The 21,189-nt window shown below is 39.7% G+C and overlaps 2 protein-coding genes across 2 annotated transcripts; one reads left to right on the top strand and one right to left on the bottom strand.

Annotated features, from left to right (window-relative positions):
• The first annotated feature begins 14,452 nt into the window (after positions 1–14,452).
• On the top strand, positions 14,453–17,688 carry LOC112167842 (linoleate 13S-lipoxygenase 3-1, chloroplastic). The gene is made up of 8 exons (XM_024304926.2): positions 14,453–14,588; positions 14,698–14,966; positions 15,072–15,309; positions 15,445–15,750; positions 15,862–16,055; positions 16,139–16,440; positions 16,553–16,819; positions 16,917–17,688. The coding sequence occupies exons 1-8, from the start codon at positions 14,474–14,476 to the stop codon at positions 17,671–17,673; spliced, it is 2,448 nt and encodes an 815-aa protein (XP_024160694.2). The 5' UTR covers positions 14,453–14,473; the 3' UTR covers positions 17,674–17,688.
• A 626-nt stretch (positions 17,689–18,314) lies between these two features.
• LOC112167846 lies at positions 18,315–19,087 on the bottom strand. Its single transcript, XM_024304937.2, has one exon. The coding sequence runs from the start codon at positions 18,981–18,983 to the stop codon at positions 18,537–18,539; it is 447 nt and encodes a 148-aa protein (XP_024160705.1). The 5' UTR covers positions 18,984–19,087; the 3' UTR covers positions 18,315–18,536.
• Positions 19,088–21,189: the final 2,102 nt, after the last annotated feature.

A 21,189-nucleotide genomic window follows, 5' to 3' on the forward strand; every position in this document is an offset into this window, starting at 1 on the left:
ATTGATACTCAAAATCCATCTCATGAGAATATCGTGGATTGTGGTTATGTCCAAGAGACATCGTTGGGGGACACCTCAATGTTAGAACCAATTCCTGAGAATATAGAGATCTCTACAAACTACACTAGTGTACATGAGGACGTGGAATTATTGAGACTCATGACACCGAACCTTACTCCGTTGAAGAATGCCAACGTAGAGAAAATTGGCTTAAATAGAAATATGCGATCCAGGTTGAATTGGATTCACTAACGAAGAGGAAGAATTTCAGTCCTGAGATGCCAACACCTCCTAACATAAAACTTGTTGACATTAATATGTCTTCGTTAGATAGCGTGATGAGAAAAAGAGATGATAATCTGGCCTTATGGCGCAAGGCTTCTCACAAAACGCCCTGGAATCAACTACGAGAAGACATATTCTCTTGTAATGAATGTCATTGCACTCCACTACCTTGTCAGTTTGGTAGTTTCCAAATAACTGAAAATGCAGCTTATGAATGTGGTCACTACGTATCTCTATGGGGATCTAGATACGGAATATAATGAAGGTTCTTGTGCACTTTATTTACCCAAATCAAGTGGCTCTTGACCACGGAGCACGTTTGCAATGAGGGTGAAACACTTACTAAAGTGACAATTTGATTAGGAAGGGATATGATGAACTATGCCCCTGCGTTTTCATGACAACATCTGGATTTGCAATTGTCACGGTTTATGTTGATAAACATAATTGAAACCCTTGAGAGCTAAGGGAACCGCTGGACACCTGAAATCCGAGTTTGAGATGAAAGACCTTGGGAGAACACGGTTTTGTCTAGGTTTAGAACTTGTAACCGTGTCTAAATGTTTTGCATTTTGATAAAGTCAAAGATGCACTCCCATGGTCGTCCGTAGTCTTGGCCCTAAAAGGGATCCGTTTTGTCCCAAGGATGATGATGAAAATGTGTTAATAGCAAAAGTGTTTACCTAAGTACAATAGGCGCATTATTGTACTTGTCACAATACAAGACCGGACACCTAAATTGTTACGAACTTGTTGGCTAGATATAGCACTGCGCCAACGCAACGTCATTGGACAGGTATAAAGACAATCTTTCGTTACTTAAAATGTACGATAGATATGGGCTTGTTCTATCCCTGCAGAGAGAAAATAATGACGGAAGAATGAGAACGGATCTCATTAGCCCAAGAGGCGCCGTCCAAGACGCCATGACCAACACAGCTGCCACCGCCAAGAGTAACCGGCGTCATCTTCCTCCCTTACACCAAAACGATGGTGATGTTTGCTGATGTATGGTATCTCTCTGACCCTCATAAAGGTCGCTCCCAAACGGGTTATGTCTTTACCATGGGAAGCACTGCGATATCTTGGAGGTTTACAAAGCAGACCTTTGTTGCTACTTCCTCAAATCATGCAGAGATCATTGCTCTACATGAAACTGTGCGAGAATGCATATGGCTAAGGTCTATAGTTAGACACATTCGAGGAACTTGTGGTTTGAAGTCTACCACCGATGAACCTACATGCATTTATGAAGATAATGCAGCTTGTATTGAACAAATGAAATTAGGTTTCATCAAGGGCGACAACACTAAGCATATATCGCCTAAATTCTTTTACAATCAGCAACAACAAGCACTTCTAAATATTGAAGTGAACCAAATCCTATCTAAGGATAATGTAGCGGACTTATTTACTAAGTCGTTACCTAAATCCACCTTCGAGGAACATGTGAAGAACATCGGATTAAGAAAGTTATCCGAACTCCCATGATTGTAGCAATCAGGGAGAGATATTGACATCAGGGGGAGGCATGATGTCTACATGTTCGATCTCGAAGAGTGAAGGACATATTGTGCTCTTTTTGTCCTTCGACCAGGGTTATTTTTGTCCCACAGGGTTTTTGTTACCTGGCAAGGTTTTTAACGAGGCAACAATCAAAGCGTCATCACCAAGTTTGAGCGGCATAAGGGGGAGTGTTGAAAGATGTCGACATAATGTGTGCCTCTACAAACTAGGGTTTAGAGTTGTAATAGGAAATTGTTCTAAGTATTCAATTGTATTCGGATTCTATTACCTATTATGTCCTTGTAACTCCCTATATAAAGAGCTCCTATTATTAATAATAAACACAATTACAATTCTCCTACAACAATCTCTTCCTTATCAACGTTTATCACTTTTCTCAGCTAAATTATTGTTAGGAAAGCAGGTAATGAAAGTTTTAGGGGCTAGCTTTTGACAATGTACACACACTGAGAACTTAAAGGAGATTATAAATAAAAACATATCCAAGGATTTTTGTCCACAAGTACTTTTACTAGTCCACTACCATCAAGTTTCATAACAATTACAATTACTTGAGATAAATAGAGCTCCACAAATCTCAGAGGAAAAAGAAAAGCAGTTTGGTGCGCCTGGAAAATGCAAGAGACCTCGTCCGGCAGTGTCCATGTGCCTGCGAAGGCCTCTGGTCTTGGCAAGGTAGGGTGGTCACTGCCGAACGGGTGTGGGTTATCTCCAGCGAGATCTGGTGGTTGGAGGGAAGGAGATCATGATCTGCTTTTCTTCTTTCTGGATGACAATGATGGGAATCCCGTCTGGAACGCGATCCATGATGATGTTCGTTCAGGTCAAGGGTTCTTTACGGTGGTTGTGCATGCAATTTGTGGTGTCCCTTCGGAAGGGATTGATGGGTGTTTGGTGCCTTAACACTCGAGGTCAGCGATGTTTCTTGAGCGGTTGGCACGGCTGGGTTTGGTGGGATTGTGGTAAGTTGATCCGTTGATGTTGCGAATCAAAACTGGTGGAAAGAAGGCTACATGTGTTAGTACAAGTTTGGTGGTGAGAACCTTTAATTGCCCGTTGGTGGCTATACGGTGGAAGAAGCAAATCAAATCATGGTGTCTTCTTTTTCATTTCATTTAGGGTTTGCTTTTTTGGTGTTTTAGGTCTAGTAATAAATCTCTACTCTATTGAGCTAAGGTTTGAAAGTCTTAGTCTTGCTGATGTGTCATTTTCATGGTGTCTTTCTTGCGGACTATTTGTTCAATTGTCGGTGCTCTCTAGTTATCAACGTGATGGTGAATTGTCTTTGCACGTGGTCTGGCGGTTTTGGAACACGGTGTAAAAGAGGATGCAACGATTCGTCTTGATGTTGGTGGCGAGGTCATATCATGACAATCGGGATTGGTTATCTTACTTTGCTGACAGGGTCCGCCCTGGATTCCACCCTGGAATCCGAAGTGGCCCCGCGGGACCCACCTTTAAAGAAGGTTTACCAAAAATTTCGGCATAACCTCTCTTAAAAATGGGCAACCCAAAACCTGTAGAATTTCAATTTCACTTCTAAACAACCCTCCAAAACTCCTGGAGTCACCCTGCTCCCAAAACCGCACAACTCCACAATTTAGAGTATCAAATTATCCAATTAACTCAAATTACAACCAAGTCATAGGTTACAATATTAATACAAAAATCTCAAGGTTATCAGAGCAGTCTAAAACCAAAAGAACAACGATATACAAAGTACGTTAGCAAGTAACCTACGAGGGATAGATGACAGCGGTGGTGCTAAGCCTCAACTCCTAAAGCCGAACAGCTACACCGCGAACTGGGCATTTGAAACCGAAGGGCCCAGGGGAAAGTACATAAAAACGTTAGCGTGAGTGGACAAAATAAATAATTACAAAATAAAAGAAGTTTATACTTTCCCACGTATTTAAATTCGTAAAAACTTCGATGCATGCAACGTTTATAAAACGTATGTCTTTAAAACTCGGAGTCTCGTGAAAACATACCAGTCCCCGCTGGCTAAAAGAATCGGACTAGCCCCGCTAGTCAAGTAACAAATAAAAGGATAAGGGGAAGAGATGTCACCATACGGGTAAAGGAGCCCCTTAGGCTCAACCTACCCTCAACTGCCACTCACACATAGATTGTGGGAGGAGGAGAACTAATAACCTCGACTGCCACTCACACATAGATTGTGCGAGGAGGAGAACATTACCTCGACTGCCACCCACGTGAGGAGGAGAAAAGCTACCTCCACTGCCACTCACAAACACAAAGTAAGTGAGGAGGAGACCTAATCACATGACCCGCGTATGGTGAGGAAGAAAATCGTCGAAAACCAATAAATCTGTATAGCTTCCCCACATTTCTCACGAGATAAGAATCCAAGTGTGCAAAGACGTGACCCCGCACGCCAAGATTTCTCTCAATCTCAGAATAGTAAGTAAGAAAAAAACCATAATAGCCAATATTTCACTTTGGCGGATATTTTGAAAATAAAGTAGAGTATAAATTCTGAATCCGCGCATAGCAAAAATAATGTCCGAAATTAATCATAGATTCTTATCTCGGAAATAAGTAATTAGTCAAATAATATTATAAATCATAACCAACCTTTGAAACTCATTATTGAAAGCAAATCCAAAAGATAAACCGAAATCAAATTCGAAAATCAATTCATTTGCTCAAAATGTAATATGATTAATAACTAGAGCATTATTTTAAGAAATAAATGCATGCATCCTTATTTAAAACAAAAGTCCACTCACAGTATGCGGCTAACGTGGTACCCAAGCGTAAGGATCCTCGTCAAGCGACGGGTCGGTACCTCGTCCTGTATACAATTATATTCCGTAAACAATAATTCGATAAACAAGTACGATTCTATAATGAATCCCAAAACCCTACGAAATTCCACATCTCAATTTCTTTCCGGATTCAATCCAAACTTCACCATTAATCTATCTCCGTCGATTAAAGTATTCCACATCGGAACAAAGGAAACCCGAAGGTCGGATTCCCACAATCCGACAACCAAAACTTCCAAACTTCGGGAATTCACAAACATATCCAAACTCTTCCAAACTTCACCAAACTTCACATACAAGCTCCACAACAATTATACAATTTAAAGGGCTAAAAACTAAAATTAAAACACTGCCCACACACGCCTCCACGCGCCGGCGGCCACTACCTCTGATGGCCACCATATTTTGACAGTAGCACCTACTCAACACACTGATCAATTTTCTCAACTACAACACATCCCAATTTTACCTTTAAACAGTCGAAACCGGCCGGTGAAATTTTTCCAGAAAACTCCAAGAACCCTATAAATTTCAAATCGTTAATTCAACCTCTACACTGCAAATTGAAATGAAAGACCTTAGGGGAAATGATCTATGTCAAAAACCGAACCTTCGACGCCGGTTTGGTGGCCGGAGACGCCGGAATCGCCGGAAATCTGCAAAACACGCAAGTTGCTTCAGTAACCTTCCCAGCAAGAAATCGAGCTCCTCCGGCCAAATCTCCCCAAAATACCACTACAGATGCGTCAAGGGGAGGAGACGAGCTCGGGGATGGCCGGATTTCGCCGTGGGTCGGCCGGAGGAGGGAGAAATCGGAGGAGGAAGAATCGGGCCGAAGAGGAAGGAAATGTCGGGGGAGGAGAGAGAAAGAGCTGGGTAGGTTTCCAAAAATGGAAACTTATCACAGTAACTCGGCTATTTATAGAAACTTACCATGAACAGTAACCGTAAACAGTAACTTTAATCTTTCGCTTATAACTTTCACATACGAACCCCAATTTTTACGCACCACATATGCACGCGCTTGGTTTAACGTCCTCTACAATTTTTATGAAGGAAGTTTCCTCAAATTTTGACCCGAACGAAACGTCAACTTTTAGGGCCACTAAAAGTATCTAAACAAGTAAAAAGTGAAAGAAATTGTCGTTTCCCGTCCAAATGACTAGTAAACGATAAAATTTAGGTCCAGGACGTTACATTTGCAGCCCGTGATTATAGGCGTAAATCTTGGTTAGGGGTTGGGCTATTTCTGCTCATGGATGTCACTCAGAGTGACGAGCCCGTAGCTAGTGATCATGGTAGGAATATGTGTCGTGGTGTTGAGACCACAACCAGTTATTCCAATGTGTTGTAATCGATCTTTTGCGTTATTAATGAAATATTCTTCTTCTCAGAAGAAGAAAAAAAAAATTTCATAACTATTGACTGACAAAATACCGTACCTTACTGTAACGTAACACTTGCGTTCAAAGAAAACCATTCACTCGTCTTCTCTCTGCTGGCTCACGGCGTATTGCTACAATTTCCTGCTATTGTTCTTGCCTTGTTTTCAATTATCGTCCTCTTCCTTTATCTCTAATGAGTACAGCCCTCCCTTTTCTGAACATCAAAGCATGGTGGGCTTCATGGTTGTCAACTCTGAGTTCACGGTAACGACGGTGTCCCAAAATGAGATCGTGCACTCCGATCATGTTCTGATGACGGTTGGGGAACCTTTCTCCTATTTTCAGGTGGATGGTCTCTGCTTCCTGTCTTAGCTTCTTGATCTCGGGGGGCAGCGTTGCTCCTCATTACGATGAAATTAGCGATGGAGCGGTCGCCGACTGTATTGGTGCTGGCGTGGTTCTTCTCAATGATGAAGTCTGGCTTGCATCCTTAGAGGCTATTAATTATTATCATAGCTTTACAATCAGTCATGTCTTAGAAACAGTAGCTAGGTTGCTTCGAAAAGGTCGTTGCTGGGGTTATCTAGCTGTATACAATTTTAAGTTTATCTTGTTTCCCCTCATGTTTTAAGCAGTACTCATTTTAAATGAAAAGGTTGGATGACCCAAATCTAGAAATTCAACGGACAGATTGAAGACGTACGTTGGCCTCTCTTCAAGGGTTATTACAGATTTACAGGCCAGAAGAGTATTGTTATAAATCCGACTACACCCCACCAACAAACACCATGGTATTAGTATAGTTTGGACCATAATGAATATGCATGCCCACATGTAATTGTATATATCATTCTTAATTGTGATATGCATGTGTGAATGTGTGATCATGACCACACACAAAAAACAATAAAAAATAAACATGCATAAAACATCATGCCTTACTAGAAGATAATAATGAAACTTGAGTTGTATTATGTTTCATGTTGGATCATAATTCATATATATATTTGTGGCTTAAAATATGAAAATTACTTATTCTAATTCCATGTTTTGTAGAAAATTTGATAAGAGGAGAAAAAAGTGAAATTCCAACAACTTTTCCATTAACCACCACTCACGGTGGTACCATGTGTTTTCCGGCCATATTCATGGAGGAGCAAGGAGGATGACTACTATAGCATCTATTCCATTACATCCATTTACCATCATTCTATATTAACCAAATTTCAAACTTTTTTGTTCCAATTCAACCATACACTCCCTATTACCCAAAATTCCACCATCATCATCACTTCAATATCTATCATGTTTCAAGCTTAATCACCATCTCTCACTCATCATTTCCTACTCTAACCTACACCATCACTCTCATATTATTTTCCCTTGTTTTTGGGAACTATTACCACTCTTATAGTCCACCTCCATTCTTCTTACAATGCTTGAGCTGCTCCCTTTTCTTTCTTAACATCATTTTCACATCTCTCTCCATTTATTTAAGCACCCATTCTTCACAAGGAAGAGGCATCACCCACACTTAGCCATTACATTGTTTCTCTCTCTATTCTCTACACAATCCACTACCATCTCATCCACAAAACCTCCATCTCCACCACTTCATTTTCCAACTATATCCCTACTTATAACATCTTACATATACCAAGCTTCATCATTATCTCAAGTCTTAAAGAAGGAGTTCAAGGAAGAAGCGAAAATACAAGATGAGCCACCACATCATCTCCATGACAAAGTTTTCATGATCATCACTTCATCATCTTTCACTTGTGATCATCCTTAGTCATTTCTAAACTCTATTCTTTGATAACTTAATGTTTTCCATTATGTTGATGCTAGTTTATGTAGATATGTGTGAGTAGTCTATTGTTGGGGCTAGGGTTGAAAGCCCTAGCCAAACTTGTAATGAATTGATGTTTGAATCTTATTTGATGCAATTTCCATGATCACCTTCACATGCTAATTCAAGAATTGAGTGCTTGTATTTGATTCTAGCTAATTCGATCGAATACTTTACATTTGTCATTACATGAACAATGTTTAGAGAGTAGCCAGCTTTGAACATTAATAGCATGATAGCATACTAGGTGTGTATGTGAAGGCAGTGAGTTAAAATCACCTAAACCTAGAATTGGTTTGCTTGCTTGATTATTTAAACTCAAACCTTTATGCATCGAGGAGCAAGGAATTGATACTTATCTAGTAATATAACTTGTTCTTGGGTAGTTAATTTCGCACTTATCCGGTGGAAATTAATTAAATCAAAGGAGTTGAGGCTTAGTAGTCCTATCCAGATTCTAAGAGGGTAATTAGATATTTGGTATTGCATTACTTATAGTTTGAACACCAATGCATGCAAGGGATGCTATGGTGAACAACCTAAAGCTCTAACTTTCATCCATTCTATCACATCTAGTTTAGCATAGCCTAGTTTACATTTCAAGTTTTTATCTTGTGTTCATTTGAGTTGAAACCATCTCCAAAGTCAAAATCAAACCACTACACCATCTTGCATATATTCACCATGAACTTTGGTTCACTTGTGAGCCCTTGTTTGTAATTTGTATATTTGCACATTCATCTAACACCCTTTAGGTTTTCCCTAGCTAGAGTGGGTTTTCCAATCCTTTGGGTATGATATCCCCTACTCATAATCTCATACACTATAACTTGGCTCTTATACTTGAGGTGTGATTCATGCATAAATGTGGCAAGAGTTCGAAGGAAGAGAGTTCACTAAAAAGCTAATGGAACTCAAAAATGAACTTACATTAAATGTAACATACAATGAAGGCCCTACACAAAAGGCAATTGGACGTGATCACTCTACGTACAACCAAGAACGTGATATTTATAAAAGACCATTTGATATGAGATCCCATAAATTTTACATATCTTTAATTCAATTAACTAAATTGAAAATCTATGAATTATTTAAGTCTCCGATCGAAGAAATAGATTATGAGTTTTAATAGATACTATAATGATTAGGGTTCTTGACCCAAAGCACTAAAATGAGCAAAAATTATCCTCCTTACCCCCAACAACAGATTTTTATTCTCACTAACACAATCTGAAGCAAAATGACTTTTCTACCCTCAATCTAATTATTAATCTACAGCCACTGCCACTCTGTCTCTCTCCATCCTACCGGTGTACAAATCTCTCTCTCTCTCTCTCCCCAACACGATCTGTCACTAGCAGACTCTCTCCGTCACCATGTTGTGGGCAACGGCGTCATCTTCATCGGAGGAGGAGAATACAGACTCTGACGAATCTCAGACCACCATCTCCTCGTTATCGTCGTCCTCAACGGACTTAGTGCTCGACGAAGCTGCAAGAAGGTGAAGGAGTCGTATTTGGGGAAGAGAGAGATGAAGCTGCGCAGAAAGCTAAGCTTTTTGAATGAGGATCTGTCGGAGGATAAGAAGCTTGTTCATGCTTGGTCTGTGATTCTATTCATTGCTGCTTTGGCTTTTGCAAGTGTGTGACTATGTGTGTGATTTCGTTGCTGACAAAATGTAGGAGGCGAATTGGTTTTTTTCTCTGGGTGGCCTTCGTGATTAAATGGAGAGAGAGTTTGGTGGGGAGAAAGAGTTTATTTGGTACTTTGCACCTTTAATGCCCATGTCTCTTATTGCTTAATTATCTATTGGCTAGCTCCCATTGTCAGTTGTGCTTTGTCTCTCAATGGATTCTCCTGAATATTTGGCTATTGTTAATCATCTTTGACTATATAATTGTTAAGCTCAATCTTAGTCTGCATGCTGAAACCTTTAATTATTTATAAGGTCTTTTCTTTTGCTTTGCTCTTTCAATATTGTTGATGTGCTTGGTGCCATCAACTTTAGTCCATTGAATCTTCATTTAGGTTTGTCACCTCTTTGGGATCGAATGAGTCAAATTTTCTTTTTGAGTCGAGAGTCTCTGTACTGATAATTGACTGTTTCAGTCTCATCATGAATATCTTTTTAATAGAATTTAGGCAAACTTGACTGCTCCTATATTTCTATTTATGATGATTGAGTTGATGGAAACTAAAAAGGACCAAGTGCAGGAATCTGTTAAAGGTTCTATTGGGGTAATAGAGGTCTGTTAAAGGTCTATTGGGGGACAATAGACGTGTATTGGGAAGCAATAGACGTTTTTAAATTGATATAATCTGTTTGTTTTTTTTTTCTTTATACAAAGTTTTATTTGTCTAAATTTAGGGAGATTAGTTCATATTCTGGCAACCGAAAGTTCTATTAGGGGACAATAGACATCTATTGGAGGGCAATACATGGCTGATAGACGTCTATTGGGGGGGGGGGAGGGCAATAGATGTCTATTGGGGGCAATAAACCTTTCCGGTGAGGTTTTCGGAAAAGTCCGGTGACCGGATTCCTGAGAAAGTTGGCCGGCGACTGGTGACCAGAATCCGAAGGCTTGTGACGGGGCTCCGGCGAAGTCTCTTATGATTTCTCTCTCTCTCTCTCTCTCTCTCTCTCTCTCTCTAAGTAACAAAGGTGAGGGTAAAAACCGTAAAATGGTATTAAAAAAAAAACAAAAAAAAAAACTTAATGGGGTATTAGAGAAGACCTCCTTAGAGTGTTTTGGGTAAGAGGGAATTAAAAAAACTTAATGGGATAAGTGGGAAAAAAATCTCTAGAAATGGGGTAAATGGACAAAAACCCTAATGATTAACTAGAAGATCTAATGACTAACTTCAAATCGGATTGTTTTTCCTACAGGATTGTGCCTTTAAGTGTAGACATTAAACATGATACCCTAGAACTATTGAAGCTACATTTCTTTAATTATCTAGCTCTGCAATTAGATTCATCTTCTAAATCCTCCAAATTACCTTCTCTGCAAAATATTTGGTTGATATGATAAGATATCTATGTTCTAACTATCAGTTTCAAATTCGGATTCTCGCAACCCTAATGCAAAAACATAATAATAGTACGATGGGATATGGTGTGAGACTCAATCACTCAAACTTCTTGATATTACAAGAGGAGCACACATACACACAGATTTTATCCAGAGCGAAGCTTCGCACTTTTCGGTTGCATATCAACATCTCGACCATTCAGTTTTTAGGTACTAATGTAAGATCATCTCTGCAAATTTTCAGCCAAATTGATGATTACCATTGTATCAATAGGTTGGACTGGAATGAATGTGCATGCCCACATGTAATCGTATATATTGTTCTTAATTGTGATAGCATGTGTGGTCATGTCAAAAAAAAAAAAAAAGTTTTAACTCTTTTCTTTTTCTTTTTGGGAAATGGAGCGGGTACGGCCGCCTTTAAGTCTTAATTAATGAAAGTGTGTATGATATAAAAGGAGAACATAAATCTTAAATCCTATATTATAATAATAAGCATCAAGAGAATATCTTGAAATAATATTAAGAGTCTCTATAAAAATCTTAGACTCTTAGCAGAAGATAGTAATGAAACTTGAGTTATAAAGTTCCACGTGATTTAATTTTTTTGATTCGGGGATGTGATAAGAGTTTGAATGGACGGTTTATTAAAAAATAAGGATTAAATTCTGCTTACTACCTTGTACTTTCAAGGGTTCATCAGTTTAGTCCCTACACTTCTAATTTAATAAAAAAAGTCATTGTACTCTCCAATTTCATCAAATCGATCCAATCCGTCACTATTCAGTCAATTTTGCGGTTAAATTGTTAACGTGGGACCTTCTCATAGGGAAAATTCCCAAACTACCCATCATTAGGCAGCCCTCCGACGCCTCAATGGTGTGAATGCAGATTGGTAGTTTGGAAATTTTCCCCGAAAATTGATGGATTGGATTGATTTGATGAAGGGTCCTTGACCAAAAGCCTCAAAATGAGCAAAAATTATCCCACTTACCCCAGCAACAGATTTTTATTCCCACTAACCCAATTTAAAGAGAAATGACTATTATGCCCTCAATCTAATTATTGAATTACATTTTATGCCTCTCCCTCCTCTCCTCTCTCTTCCCCGATCTCTGCCTCATATCTCTCTCTCTCTTCTGTCTCTTTCCCCGATCTCCACCTCCGGTCTTTCTCTCTCTCTGATCTCTAACTCCGGCGCGGCGTCGAAACAGGATTTAGGTCGAGGAGATGAGTAGGACCGGTCCACGTCTTCGAAAGTCCGGTGGTGGACTAGTGGTTGTCGTCGAAACACGGACAGAAGCACAACATCTCTCACCGGAAGATTTCGATTCCGGTTTCAGATGGTTTCGCCTTCGACAGCCAAAGATCGAAAACGGCACCGCCTCGAATCGACTGACATCATCAACGTCGATTATCCTCCAGTGCTCTACGCAGGTTGTGGCAGAGAAGAAAGATGATTGGGTGCCCAAAGCATCTTCCTCGAGCATTCCTTCGTCTGAAACTCCTTCAGAGTCGCCAGCGATGTTCTCATCGAGCAGTAGCCCACCAAGTCCGACGCCGGCAGGTTTGTCGCCTGAGGGTGCTCTGGTCTTGGGTGCCCAAATCATTTTTTTTTTTTTGTAAACTGTGGGAAGAAATCCGAGAAGGAAAGGAAAAAAAGAAAAAGAAAAAAAAGTTGTATTGGGGGCAAATCAAAATGGTGCTACTTCTGTTTTGCAACAAAAGGCCCGAAAGGAAAGAAAACAGGAAAAATAGTATTCTATTGCTCCCCAATAACCATCTATTGGGGAGCAATAGACGTCTGAATTAATGTAATCTATTCGTTTTTTTGCTTAATCAAAGTTTTATTTATCTAATTTTAGGAAGATTAGTTCTCATTCTGGCTATCGAAAGTTCTATTGGGGGGAAATAGACGGCTATTGGGGGGCAATAGACGTTTTGAATTGATGTAATCTCCTTGTTTTTTTTCTGTAATCAAAGTTTTATTTGTCTAAATTTAGGTAGATTAGTTCCCATTCTGGCAACTGAAAGTCCTATTGGGGGGCAATAGGCTTCTATTGGGGAGCAATACATGGTTGATAGTCGTCTATTGGGGAGCAATACATGGCTGATAGTCGTCTATTGGAGGGTAATAGACGTCTATTAGGGGGCAATAGACTATTGGGGCAATAGAGGTTTATTGTCCATCTACTAGGGGGCAATAAATGTCTATTGGGGGCAAAAAAAACTTTCCGGTGAGATTTTCAGCAAATTCCGGTGGGCGGCAGTAGGTGACCGGAATCCGGCGACCGGTGACCGGATTCCGGCGAAAGTTGGCCGGAATCCGGCAGCCGGTTGGTCACCGGCGAAGTCTCCCATGGTTTCTCTCTCTCTCTCTCTAAGTAACAAAGGGGTGAGGGTGAAATGGTATTAAAAAAAAATAAAAACAAAAAAAAAATCTTAATGGGGTATTAGGGAAGACTCCCTTAGAGTGTATTGGGTAAGAGAGAATTAAAAAAACTTAATGGGGTAAGTGGGAAAAAAATCCCTAGAAATGGGATAAATGGACAAAATCCCTTTGATGAAATTAGAGAGTGTAAGGACTTTTCTGATTAAATTAAAAATGCAGAGACTGAACTGATGAACCCTTGAAAATACAGGGTAGTAAGCAGAATTTAGTTCAAAAAATAATGGAACTGAAAAATGAACTCAACACCAAAATTCCGTTACTTGGCTTTTCAACAAATGTACGTTACATTAAGAACCCTACAAAACAAGAGGCCATTGTAGTTCTGGCTCTGCAACCATGCACGTGATTCCGCCCTTGAGCGTAGACATTAAACATGATACGCTGGAGTCATTGAAACCACAAATCTTTAATAATCTGGCTTTGCAATCTATCAGATTCATCTTCTAAATCCTCCAAATCACCATCTCTGCCAAATTTCCAGTTGATATGATAAGATATATCTGTTCCGACCGTCCATTCTAAGCTCGGACTCTCACTCTAGTACGATGGCACATGGACGTGTGCGTCTCAAAACTACTTGATACCATACATCGATTTGATGTTTCCTCCATCCCTTGCCATAGTTCGAACCAATCTGTATACCAACCTTGAGCCATCAGTTATTCACAAGACGAGCTTGTATATATATGCTATTATACATGCATTTGATATTTCCCTAGTTATATTGTAAAACAACAATGGTGAGAAACATTTTGGACGCATTTGCAGTAGAAGCACTTCATTCCAATCGCATTTCAAGATTTCCATTAAATATTAGGAGGTATAATCATCACATGCTCCGTTCTAGTTTTGCCATTAATTTCATTTGTTCGACGAAGAAGAGATGGCACCAAAGTGAGAGAAAGAAAGTGGCGGCCGCTCGCGCTCATGTGGATCATATACCAGCATACACCGCTGTTGCTGTTGGAGTTGCTGCAGAGAACGAGAAGCAGCAGCCTGCAATGCCTTTGGAACTTGCAGCAGGATCCGGTGATGTAGCAGTTGATGCAGCTTCAGAGAATGCGAAGCGGCAGCCTGCACTGCCTTTGGAACTCATTGCTCTAGTCACTGTCAAAAGGAAAAGTGAAAATAAGTTAAATACTATGAAAGACATGATGCTTAGGCTGCTTGGCAATTATGCTTCACCTAATGGCCAGGGTGATCATCATAATCACAAGGGTGTTGTCCTACAGCTTGTTAGTACACAAATCCACACAAGTAAGCTGCTTAATTTGCTATATATATAATCTCCGGTTTATGTATTGATATCACTGATTATTAATCTTTGACATCTCCCTTGATCATGTACATGTTTAAACAAATGCAGAGGAAATGAAGCCAAAGCTGAGTGAGGAAGCAATATTACATTGGAAAGAGACTTTGAAAATGGGTGCTGGGAAGTGCATTACTTACCAAGTTAAATTTGTGGTGGATTCAAACTTTGGGATGCCAGGAGCCATCACAGTCAGCAACAGATACAACAGCGAGTTTTATTTAGATAGCATCAACATCGAAGGTGTTGTTCATTTTGCCTGCAACTCTTGGGTTCAATCAGAGCATGCTAACCCTGCAAAAAGAATCTTCTTTTCTACCAAGGTGATGATAATGAAGTTAAATTCTTGCACAATAGTGTAAGTCATGCATGTAAATTGCATATATGAATGAACATATTGTAACAATCAATAAATTTCAACTTTGCAGGCATACTTACCTAGTGAGACACCAGCAGGGATTAAAGAGCTGAGAGAAATGGAGCTAATTCAACTAAGGGGTGATGGGACAGGACTTCGAAAGCCATCTGATAGAATATACGACTACGATACTTACAGCAACATTGGAAATCCAAACAAGGGAATTGAATACATTAGACCCATTCTTGGAGGCAGCAATCACCCATACCCTAGACACTGTCGAACTGGAGGTCCTCCAACCAAGACAGGTGATTCATTTGTTCGACATATAGTGATACTGTAACAGTAGTACATGTTAGTAACTCGATATATCAGGTACACTATCAGAATAAATTCGATTGATTTCTAGCTAGCATTTGACATCCATGTTCTTAATTCAACAGATGAGAAACTGGAGTCACCAGTAAATGAATTCTCGACACTTTATGTGCCTAGAGATGAAGAGTTTGAAGAGTCCAAGAGAGAAGCTTTTGATCTTGGAAGGTTAAAGGCAATTATGAGGCACATTATTCCTGCACTAACAAAAGTTGCCAGGGATAGTGATGAATTCAAGGCATATTCAGACATAACTGGTCTGTATAGAGACGGCATGCCTTCAATAACAAAGAATATGAGGAATCTTCCCTTGCCAAATATTTTGAACAAAGTCCAGGAATACCTAAAATTTGACCCAACAAAATTAAACTCAAGTAAGGACCCGTCTTATCTAAACAAGCCTGGGTACTGGTCTGTTTCAAAATTGACCCTAAACATGATTCAACAAACAGCTAGGTGTACTTCATATCTCACTCCATTTTCAGGGTTTACAGCTTGTGGTTTGCCAGACGACGAATTTGGACGTCAAGCAATTGCAGGCATAAATCCTCTAAGCATAGAGAGGCTCACAACATTCCCACCTGTAAGCAAACTGAATGCCTCCACTTATGGCCCACAAGAATCGGCACTCAAGGAAGAACATATACAAGGCCATCTAAATGGCATGTCCGTGCAACAGGTAGATAATCTAAATATCATCTACAAAACTGATGGATTGTATTGATCTATCAGAGTAAATATATGGCTGTGGTAACTTTTCAGGCATTGGAAGAAAACAAGCTGTTCATACTAGACTATCATGACATTTTCCTTCCGTTTATCAACCAAATAAATGCTATGGATGACCGAAAAGCTTATGCAACACGTACACTTTTCTTCCTCACCTCATTGGGAACATTGAAGCCGATTGCTATTGAGCTCAGTCTCCATCAAACCAATTCAGATTCACCATCCAAGCAGGTTCTCACTCCTCCAGTTGATGCTACAACAAATTGGCTTTGGGAACTTGGCAAAGCCCATGTATGCTCCAATGATTCCTGCGTTCATCAACTCATTCATCACTGGTAATCCACACCAGCAGTTTCCGTATCGCTCATAACATTCAACATGAAAGAATCTTTATAAAATGCCTTGAATAAGGTTCATCGAGGCTCAAATTTCAATTCCTTATAACAGGTTACGCAGCCATGCGTGTATGGAAACATTTATCATAGCAACCCACCGGCAGCTGAGTGCGATGCATCCCATCTACAGGCTTCTCAAACCTCACATGCGATACACAATGAAGATAAATGCATTGGCCCGTCAGTTTCTGATCAATTCTGAAGGAATAATTGAGTCTACTTTCACTGCTGGCAAACATAGCATGGAGATTAGTTGTGCTGCATATCGAGACTGGTGGCGGTTTGACCTTGAGGGCCTTCCTGCAGATCTCATCAGAAGGTACATAATTAATTTCAAAAGACTTTCACTCAATTTATATTGTCATCGTATGTGAACATTATTTCCTAGAATTTACTTTATTTATATTTCTACATAGAGGAATAGCAACACCAGACCCCAGTCAAGTCCATGGACTAAGACTACTGATTGAAGATTATCCTTACGCAACAGATGGACTCCTCATATGGGCAGCAATTGAGAGATTGGTTCAAACCTATGTCCATTATTACTATCCTGATACAGCTGCGGTTGATTCTGATACAGAACTGCAAGCCTGGTACAAGGAATGGATCAATTCAGGCCATGCCGACCTTCGCCATGCTAGCTGGTGGCCACAACTCTCTACTCCAGATGATCTTGCCTCCATTCTCACCACCATCATTTGGCTCTCATCAGCATACCACGCTGCATTGAACTATGGGCAGTATCCTTATGGCGGATATGTCCCAACCCGCCCACCACACATGCGGAGATTACTGCCACAAGAACATGAACTAGAGTACGCTACTTTCATTGAGGATCCAGAGAAATATTTTTTATCATCATTGCCAAGTTTACTCGAAGCAACAAAGTATATGGCAGTGACAGACATCATCTCAGCGCACTCCCCGGATGAGGAGTATATTGGGGAAAGAAAAGACCTGTCCACTTGGTCAGCTGACCCAGTTATTATTGAGGCATTCTACAGATTTTCAATGGATACGAAGAGGATTGAAAAGGAGATTGCACAAAGAAATTCAAATTCAAGCCTACGCAACAGATGTGGGGCTGGGGTTTCACCATATGAGCTGCTCATGTCAAGCTCAGAACCCGGGGTTACAGCAAGAGGAATTCCTAATAGTATATCAGTTTGAGGTTTGACACAACTTGGGTCTAGAAAAAGAAAGCACCTGTGAAAAGATTGTAAACTCGTAATTGATGATGATACTACGCCTAACTTGAGACTGAGTTGACCTCAGTCCCTATAAGAGAAACACTCATCAAGCAGCAATAATTCATCCTGCTAATATCAAATAAACCTTAGCAAAATCAAACTTAATTATGTCCTCATGAACTCTATAGCTCGGCAACTGGGAAATTGGTTAATGATTTAAAGCCTATTATATTCCCAACCATGCACATGTCATGCCTAATTCATATATTAACAGTCAACAAATACATAATCAACAGAAAGGAACAGAACACTAACAAAATAGAGCACAACTTAATACGTCTCTACGCAAAAACTGAAAGTAAAATAATGGAAGCAGTGAAGCAAAAACAAGATTGCTAGGAGCAGAGCAGGAATATACATTGTCAAATTATTGTAACAGATTACGCAGCAGTGGCGCACTACGAAACACCAAAATTGTAGCAGTTGATTACACTATCATTGTTCAATCCCCAATAGAACAATATCAACAAAACCATAAAGCTATCATGCTCTTACATATCATCACCACATTGTTCAAGTTCACCAAGTTACTATTTCATTAACCTTTAATGTAAACAAGAATTACCATCAAAATATGAGTTTTATTATCCAAAAAAGAGTGAATATTTACAGCAGAGATTACCAATTCCACTATCCTGTAAGTAAAAATCCAACAACAAGAAACATCGAAATTTACAGGAAACACCAACACAAACTCGGTGAATTTTTGACATTTTTACCCTTGATACAAGTTTTAACAAGCTGAAAAAATAGTGAGAGAGAGAGAGAAAGAGAGGGAGGGGCTTAATCGTACTTTTCTCTCCACGAGTACACAAGGAAGAAGACCCAAGAGAGGGCCAAAACGACGTCGCCGACGGTCTGCCGGAGCCAATCCCAGGCGAGATCCTCGACCCTGCGCTCGAAGTAGCAGCGCCAGAGGCCCATGAAGACATGGAGGAGCGTGCAGCCCTTGGCGAAGAAGCTCTGGAACTCGCGATCTCTGACAAAGGAGACCATGAGGAGCAGGAACCCGATCGCGAAGAGGAGCAACCCGGAGAACGAGTCGGAGGTCCGGATCAGGAGCTGGTCGTGCGGCGTCGACCCGAGAAGCTTCTGCGCCGTCTCGACTCCGTGCCCCAAGGTGTACAGATCCGACATGTAGAACATCATGGACGCGCCGCACGCGATGGCGATCGCCGCGTGGAGCAGGCAGATCACGGAGAACGCCGACGACGACGGCGGCGATGACATTGATCGGACGGCGGAGGATTGGGTGGTTCAGGTGGGCATGGTTTTTCGAGAGCAGAGCCCTAAAGAGTAAAGAGTGAAGTTTGTGCTTTTTTTCGGATACGGTGAGATTCAGGATAAGGATTCGGTGGGGCCCAGATTGGGGGACAAGTATTGACTGGACACGTGGCGGGATCTGGATACTGCCGACAGATTCTGATTGAGATGCACATTTCAAATTCGGTGGGGTAAAGATCTGTGATGCTTTTACTCTATATGCTATGCAGAGTACATGACCCCATGACGATGCTGCTCCGTATCTTTTACCAAAGAATGGAGGAATTGATTCCACTAGTTAGTGTGCCCGCGTTTTGCTGCGGGTTTTATAGTTGATTAATGTACAGTAATTTGGTTGTTTTTTACTGTAAACAAAAAAAAAAATCGTAACCCGTTGCTCATGAAGACTAAATATCCACATGATGTTCTATAAAATCCAAACTTGGAAGATGTTTTTGTTACCCTGCAACAATTAGAAGTACATCATAAAGTCATTCATATACTACAATCACATACCGAAGAAACAAAAAACAAACAAAAGTGAAATCCAGTTTTACAATTGACTACGAAGAACTTGGATGAACTTTTCTGAACATGATTTTGATCCAATGGCTTCACTCTCTCTGACTCGGTTGTTCACCAGCCACAAAAGTTTACATTTAGCATATGTATTCCAATATGGTATGAATGCATTAAAAAAATTAAAAGAAAATAAATAAAAAAACTATAAGGAAAAGAAACTACCTAATGAACTGAATTGATAAGGCAGATCACAAATTTAGGAAATAATAATGCAAATTATTTATAAAAAAAATGTTCTTGCTCTTGATATATTTGCAGATAGTGAGGCCAAAGCAAGAGCCAAGATCTACATTACAACTAAACTGCAAGTTTGAGGAGACAAATACTGATTATCATGCATCAAAAAACACCTAGAATAGACCTAAGGCTAACACAGCTTACAAACGTTGGCTTTTCTCATTTTTAAACTCCATATTTTTTAAGCCCAAGTTCATTAGAAAATTGAAATGGTTAGCACAATAATGATATCTTCTTTTGAGCCAAATTATGTATACAAAAATTATTTAAGCCAAAGTTCATTTTGTATACTATTACTGCAATTTCCTCTAAGCCTTGCCACGACTTTTTTTGATAGTCTTTAACAGCTACTTCTTTCCCAGCTAGCCAACCCTGAGAGTACTTCCAAAATTGCACACATTTGGTCTTACTCAGCCAACTATGAACCATTACTTCACCATCTAGAACTATAGGAGCTATATTACCTTGTACACAGCACCAATCCACCTTGTCCAAGCTTGTTTGAATCTGAAAAGTCATTGGTAGCTTTCCTTATAGTAGCTAGATCAATGAACAACAGCTCTTCAGAACTTTCCATTTTGTCTTCTTCTATGATTGTGACTCCAGTGGGGTTTAAAATTCAGGTAAAAGTCCATGCTAGCTTCTTTCTTCATCTGCAGCAAGGTTAGAATTATAGATAACGTTTAGTTGGTAATCCTAGAAAATTATATTATAATTAAAGAGTATCAATCCATGTACCTTGGACATTTTCCAATCCTCTTTTCTGCCAAAGATAGACAGCACAAAGTACAATAAAAACTGCTGATAGTATAATGGATACACTTATGACGAACTCCTTCCAAGTCTTCCCCTTGTCCCCTGTCAATTAGTTCTTGGTGAATTGATAGCATGTGTAATCAATTTATTGCAAAGTACAGATGATTATCAATAGAAAAGAAGAGCATTTGAAGTCCCTAACCTTTGGAATATATTGCTTGTTTACAATGATTATCAATACATTCAAGGAAACTCCTGAATATATTGCTTGTTTATAATGAATATATGCTTGTTTATAAAAGCACGCTATTGAAGACGTTGCGGCATATATATGTCAGGGTAATCATATAAAAGCACATATACAATTTAAGTTTGTTGGATTCATTTTAAAGAAACATTGCCAAATAACAAACATCTAAGGAAAAGAGACAATATATTAGTCATCAGAGTAATATTATTTTCTTGAACAAAAAAAAGGCATCAGCATGAAGATGGCCTATACATATAGTAGCATTACAAATCACAAAAGATCCATAAACATATACACTCATGTTCTAGACATGTAATAAGGGTCACAAACCGGTAACTGTTGTCTTGA

This window comes from Rosa chinensis, chromosome 5 (genome assembly GCF_002994745.2).
Source record: "Rosa chinensis cultivar Old Blush chromosome 5, RchiOBHm-V2, whole genome shotgun sequence".
NCBI classification, from domain to species: domain Eukaryota; kingdom Viridiplantae; phylum Streptophyta; class Magnoliopsida; order Rosales; family Rosaceae; genus Rosa; species Rosa chinensis.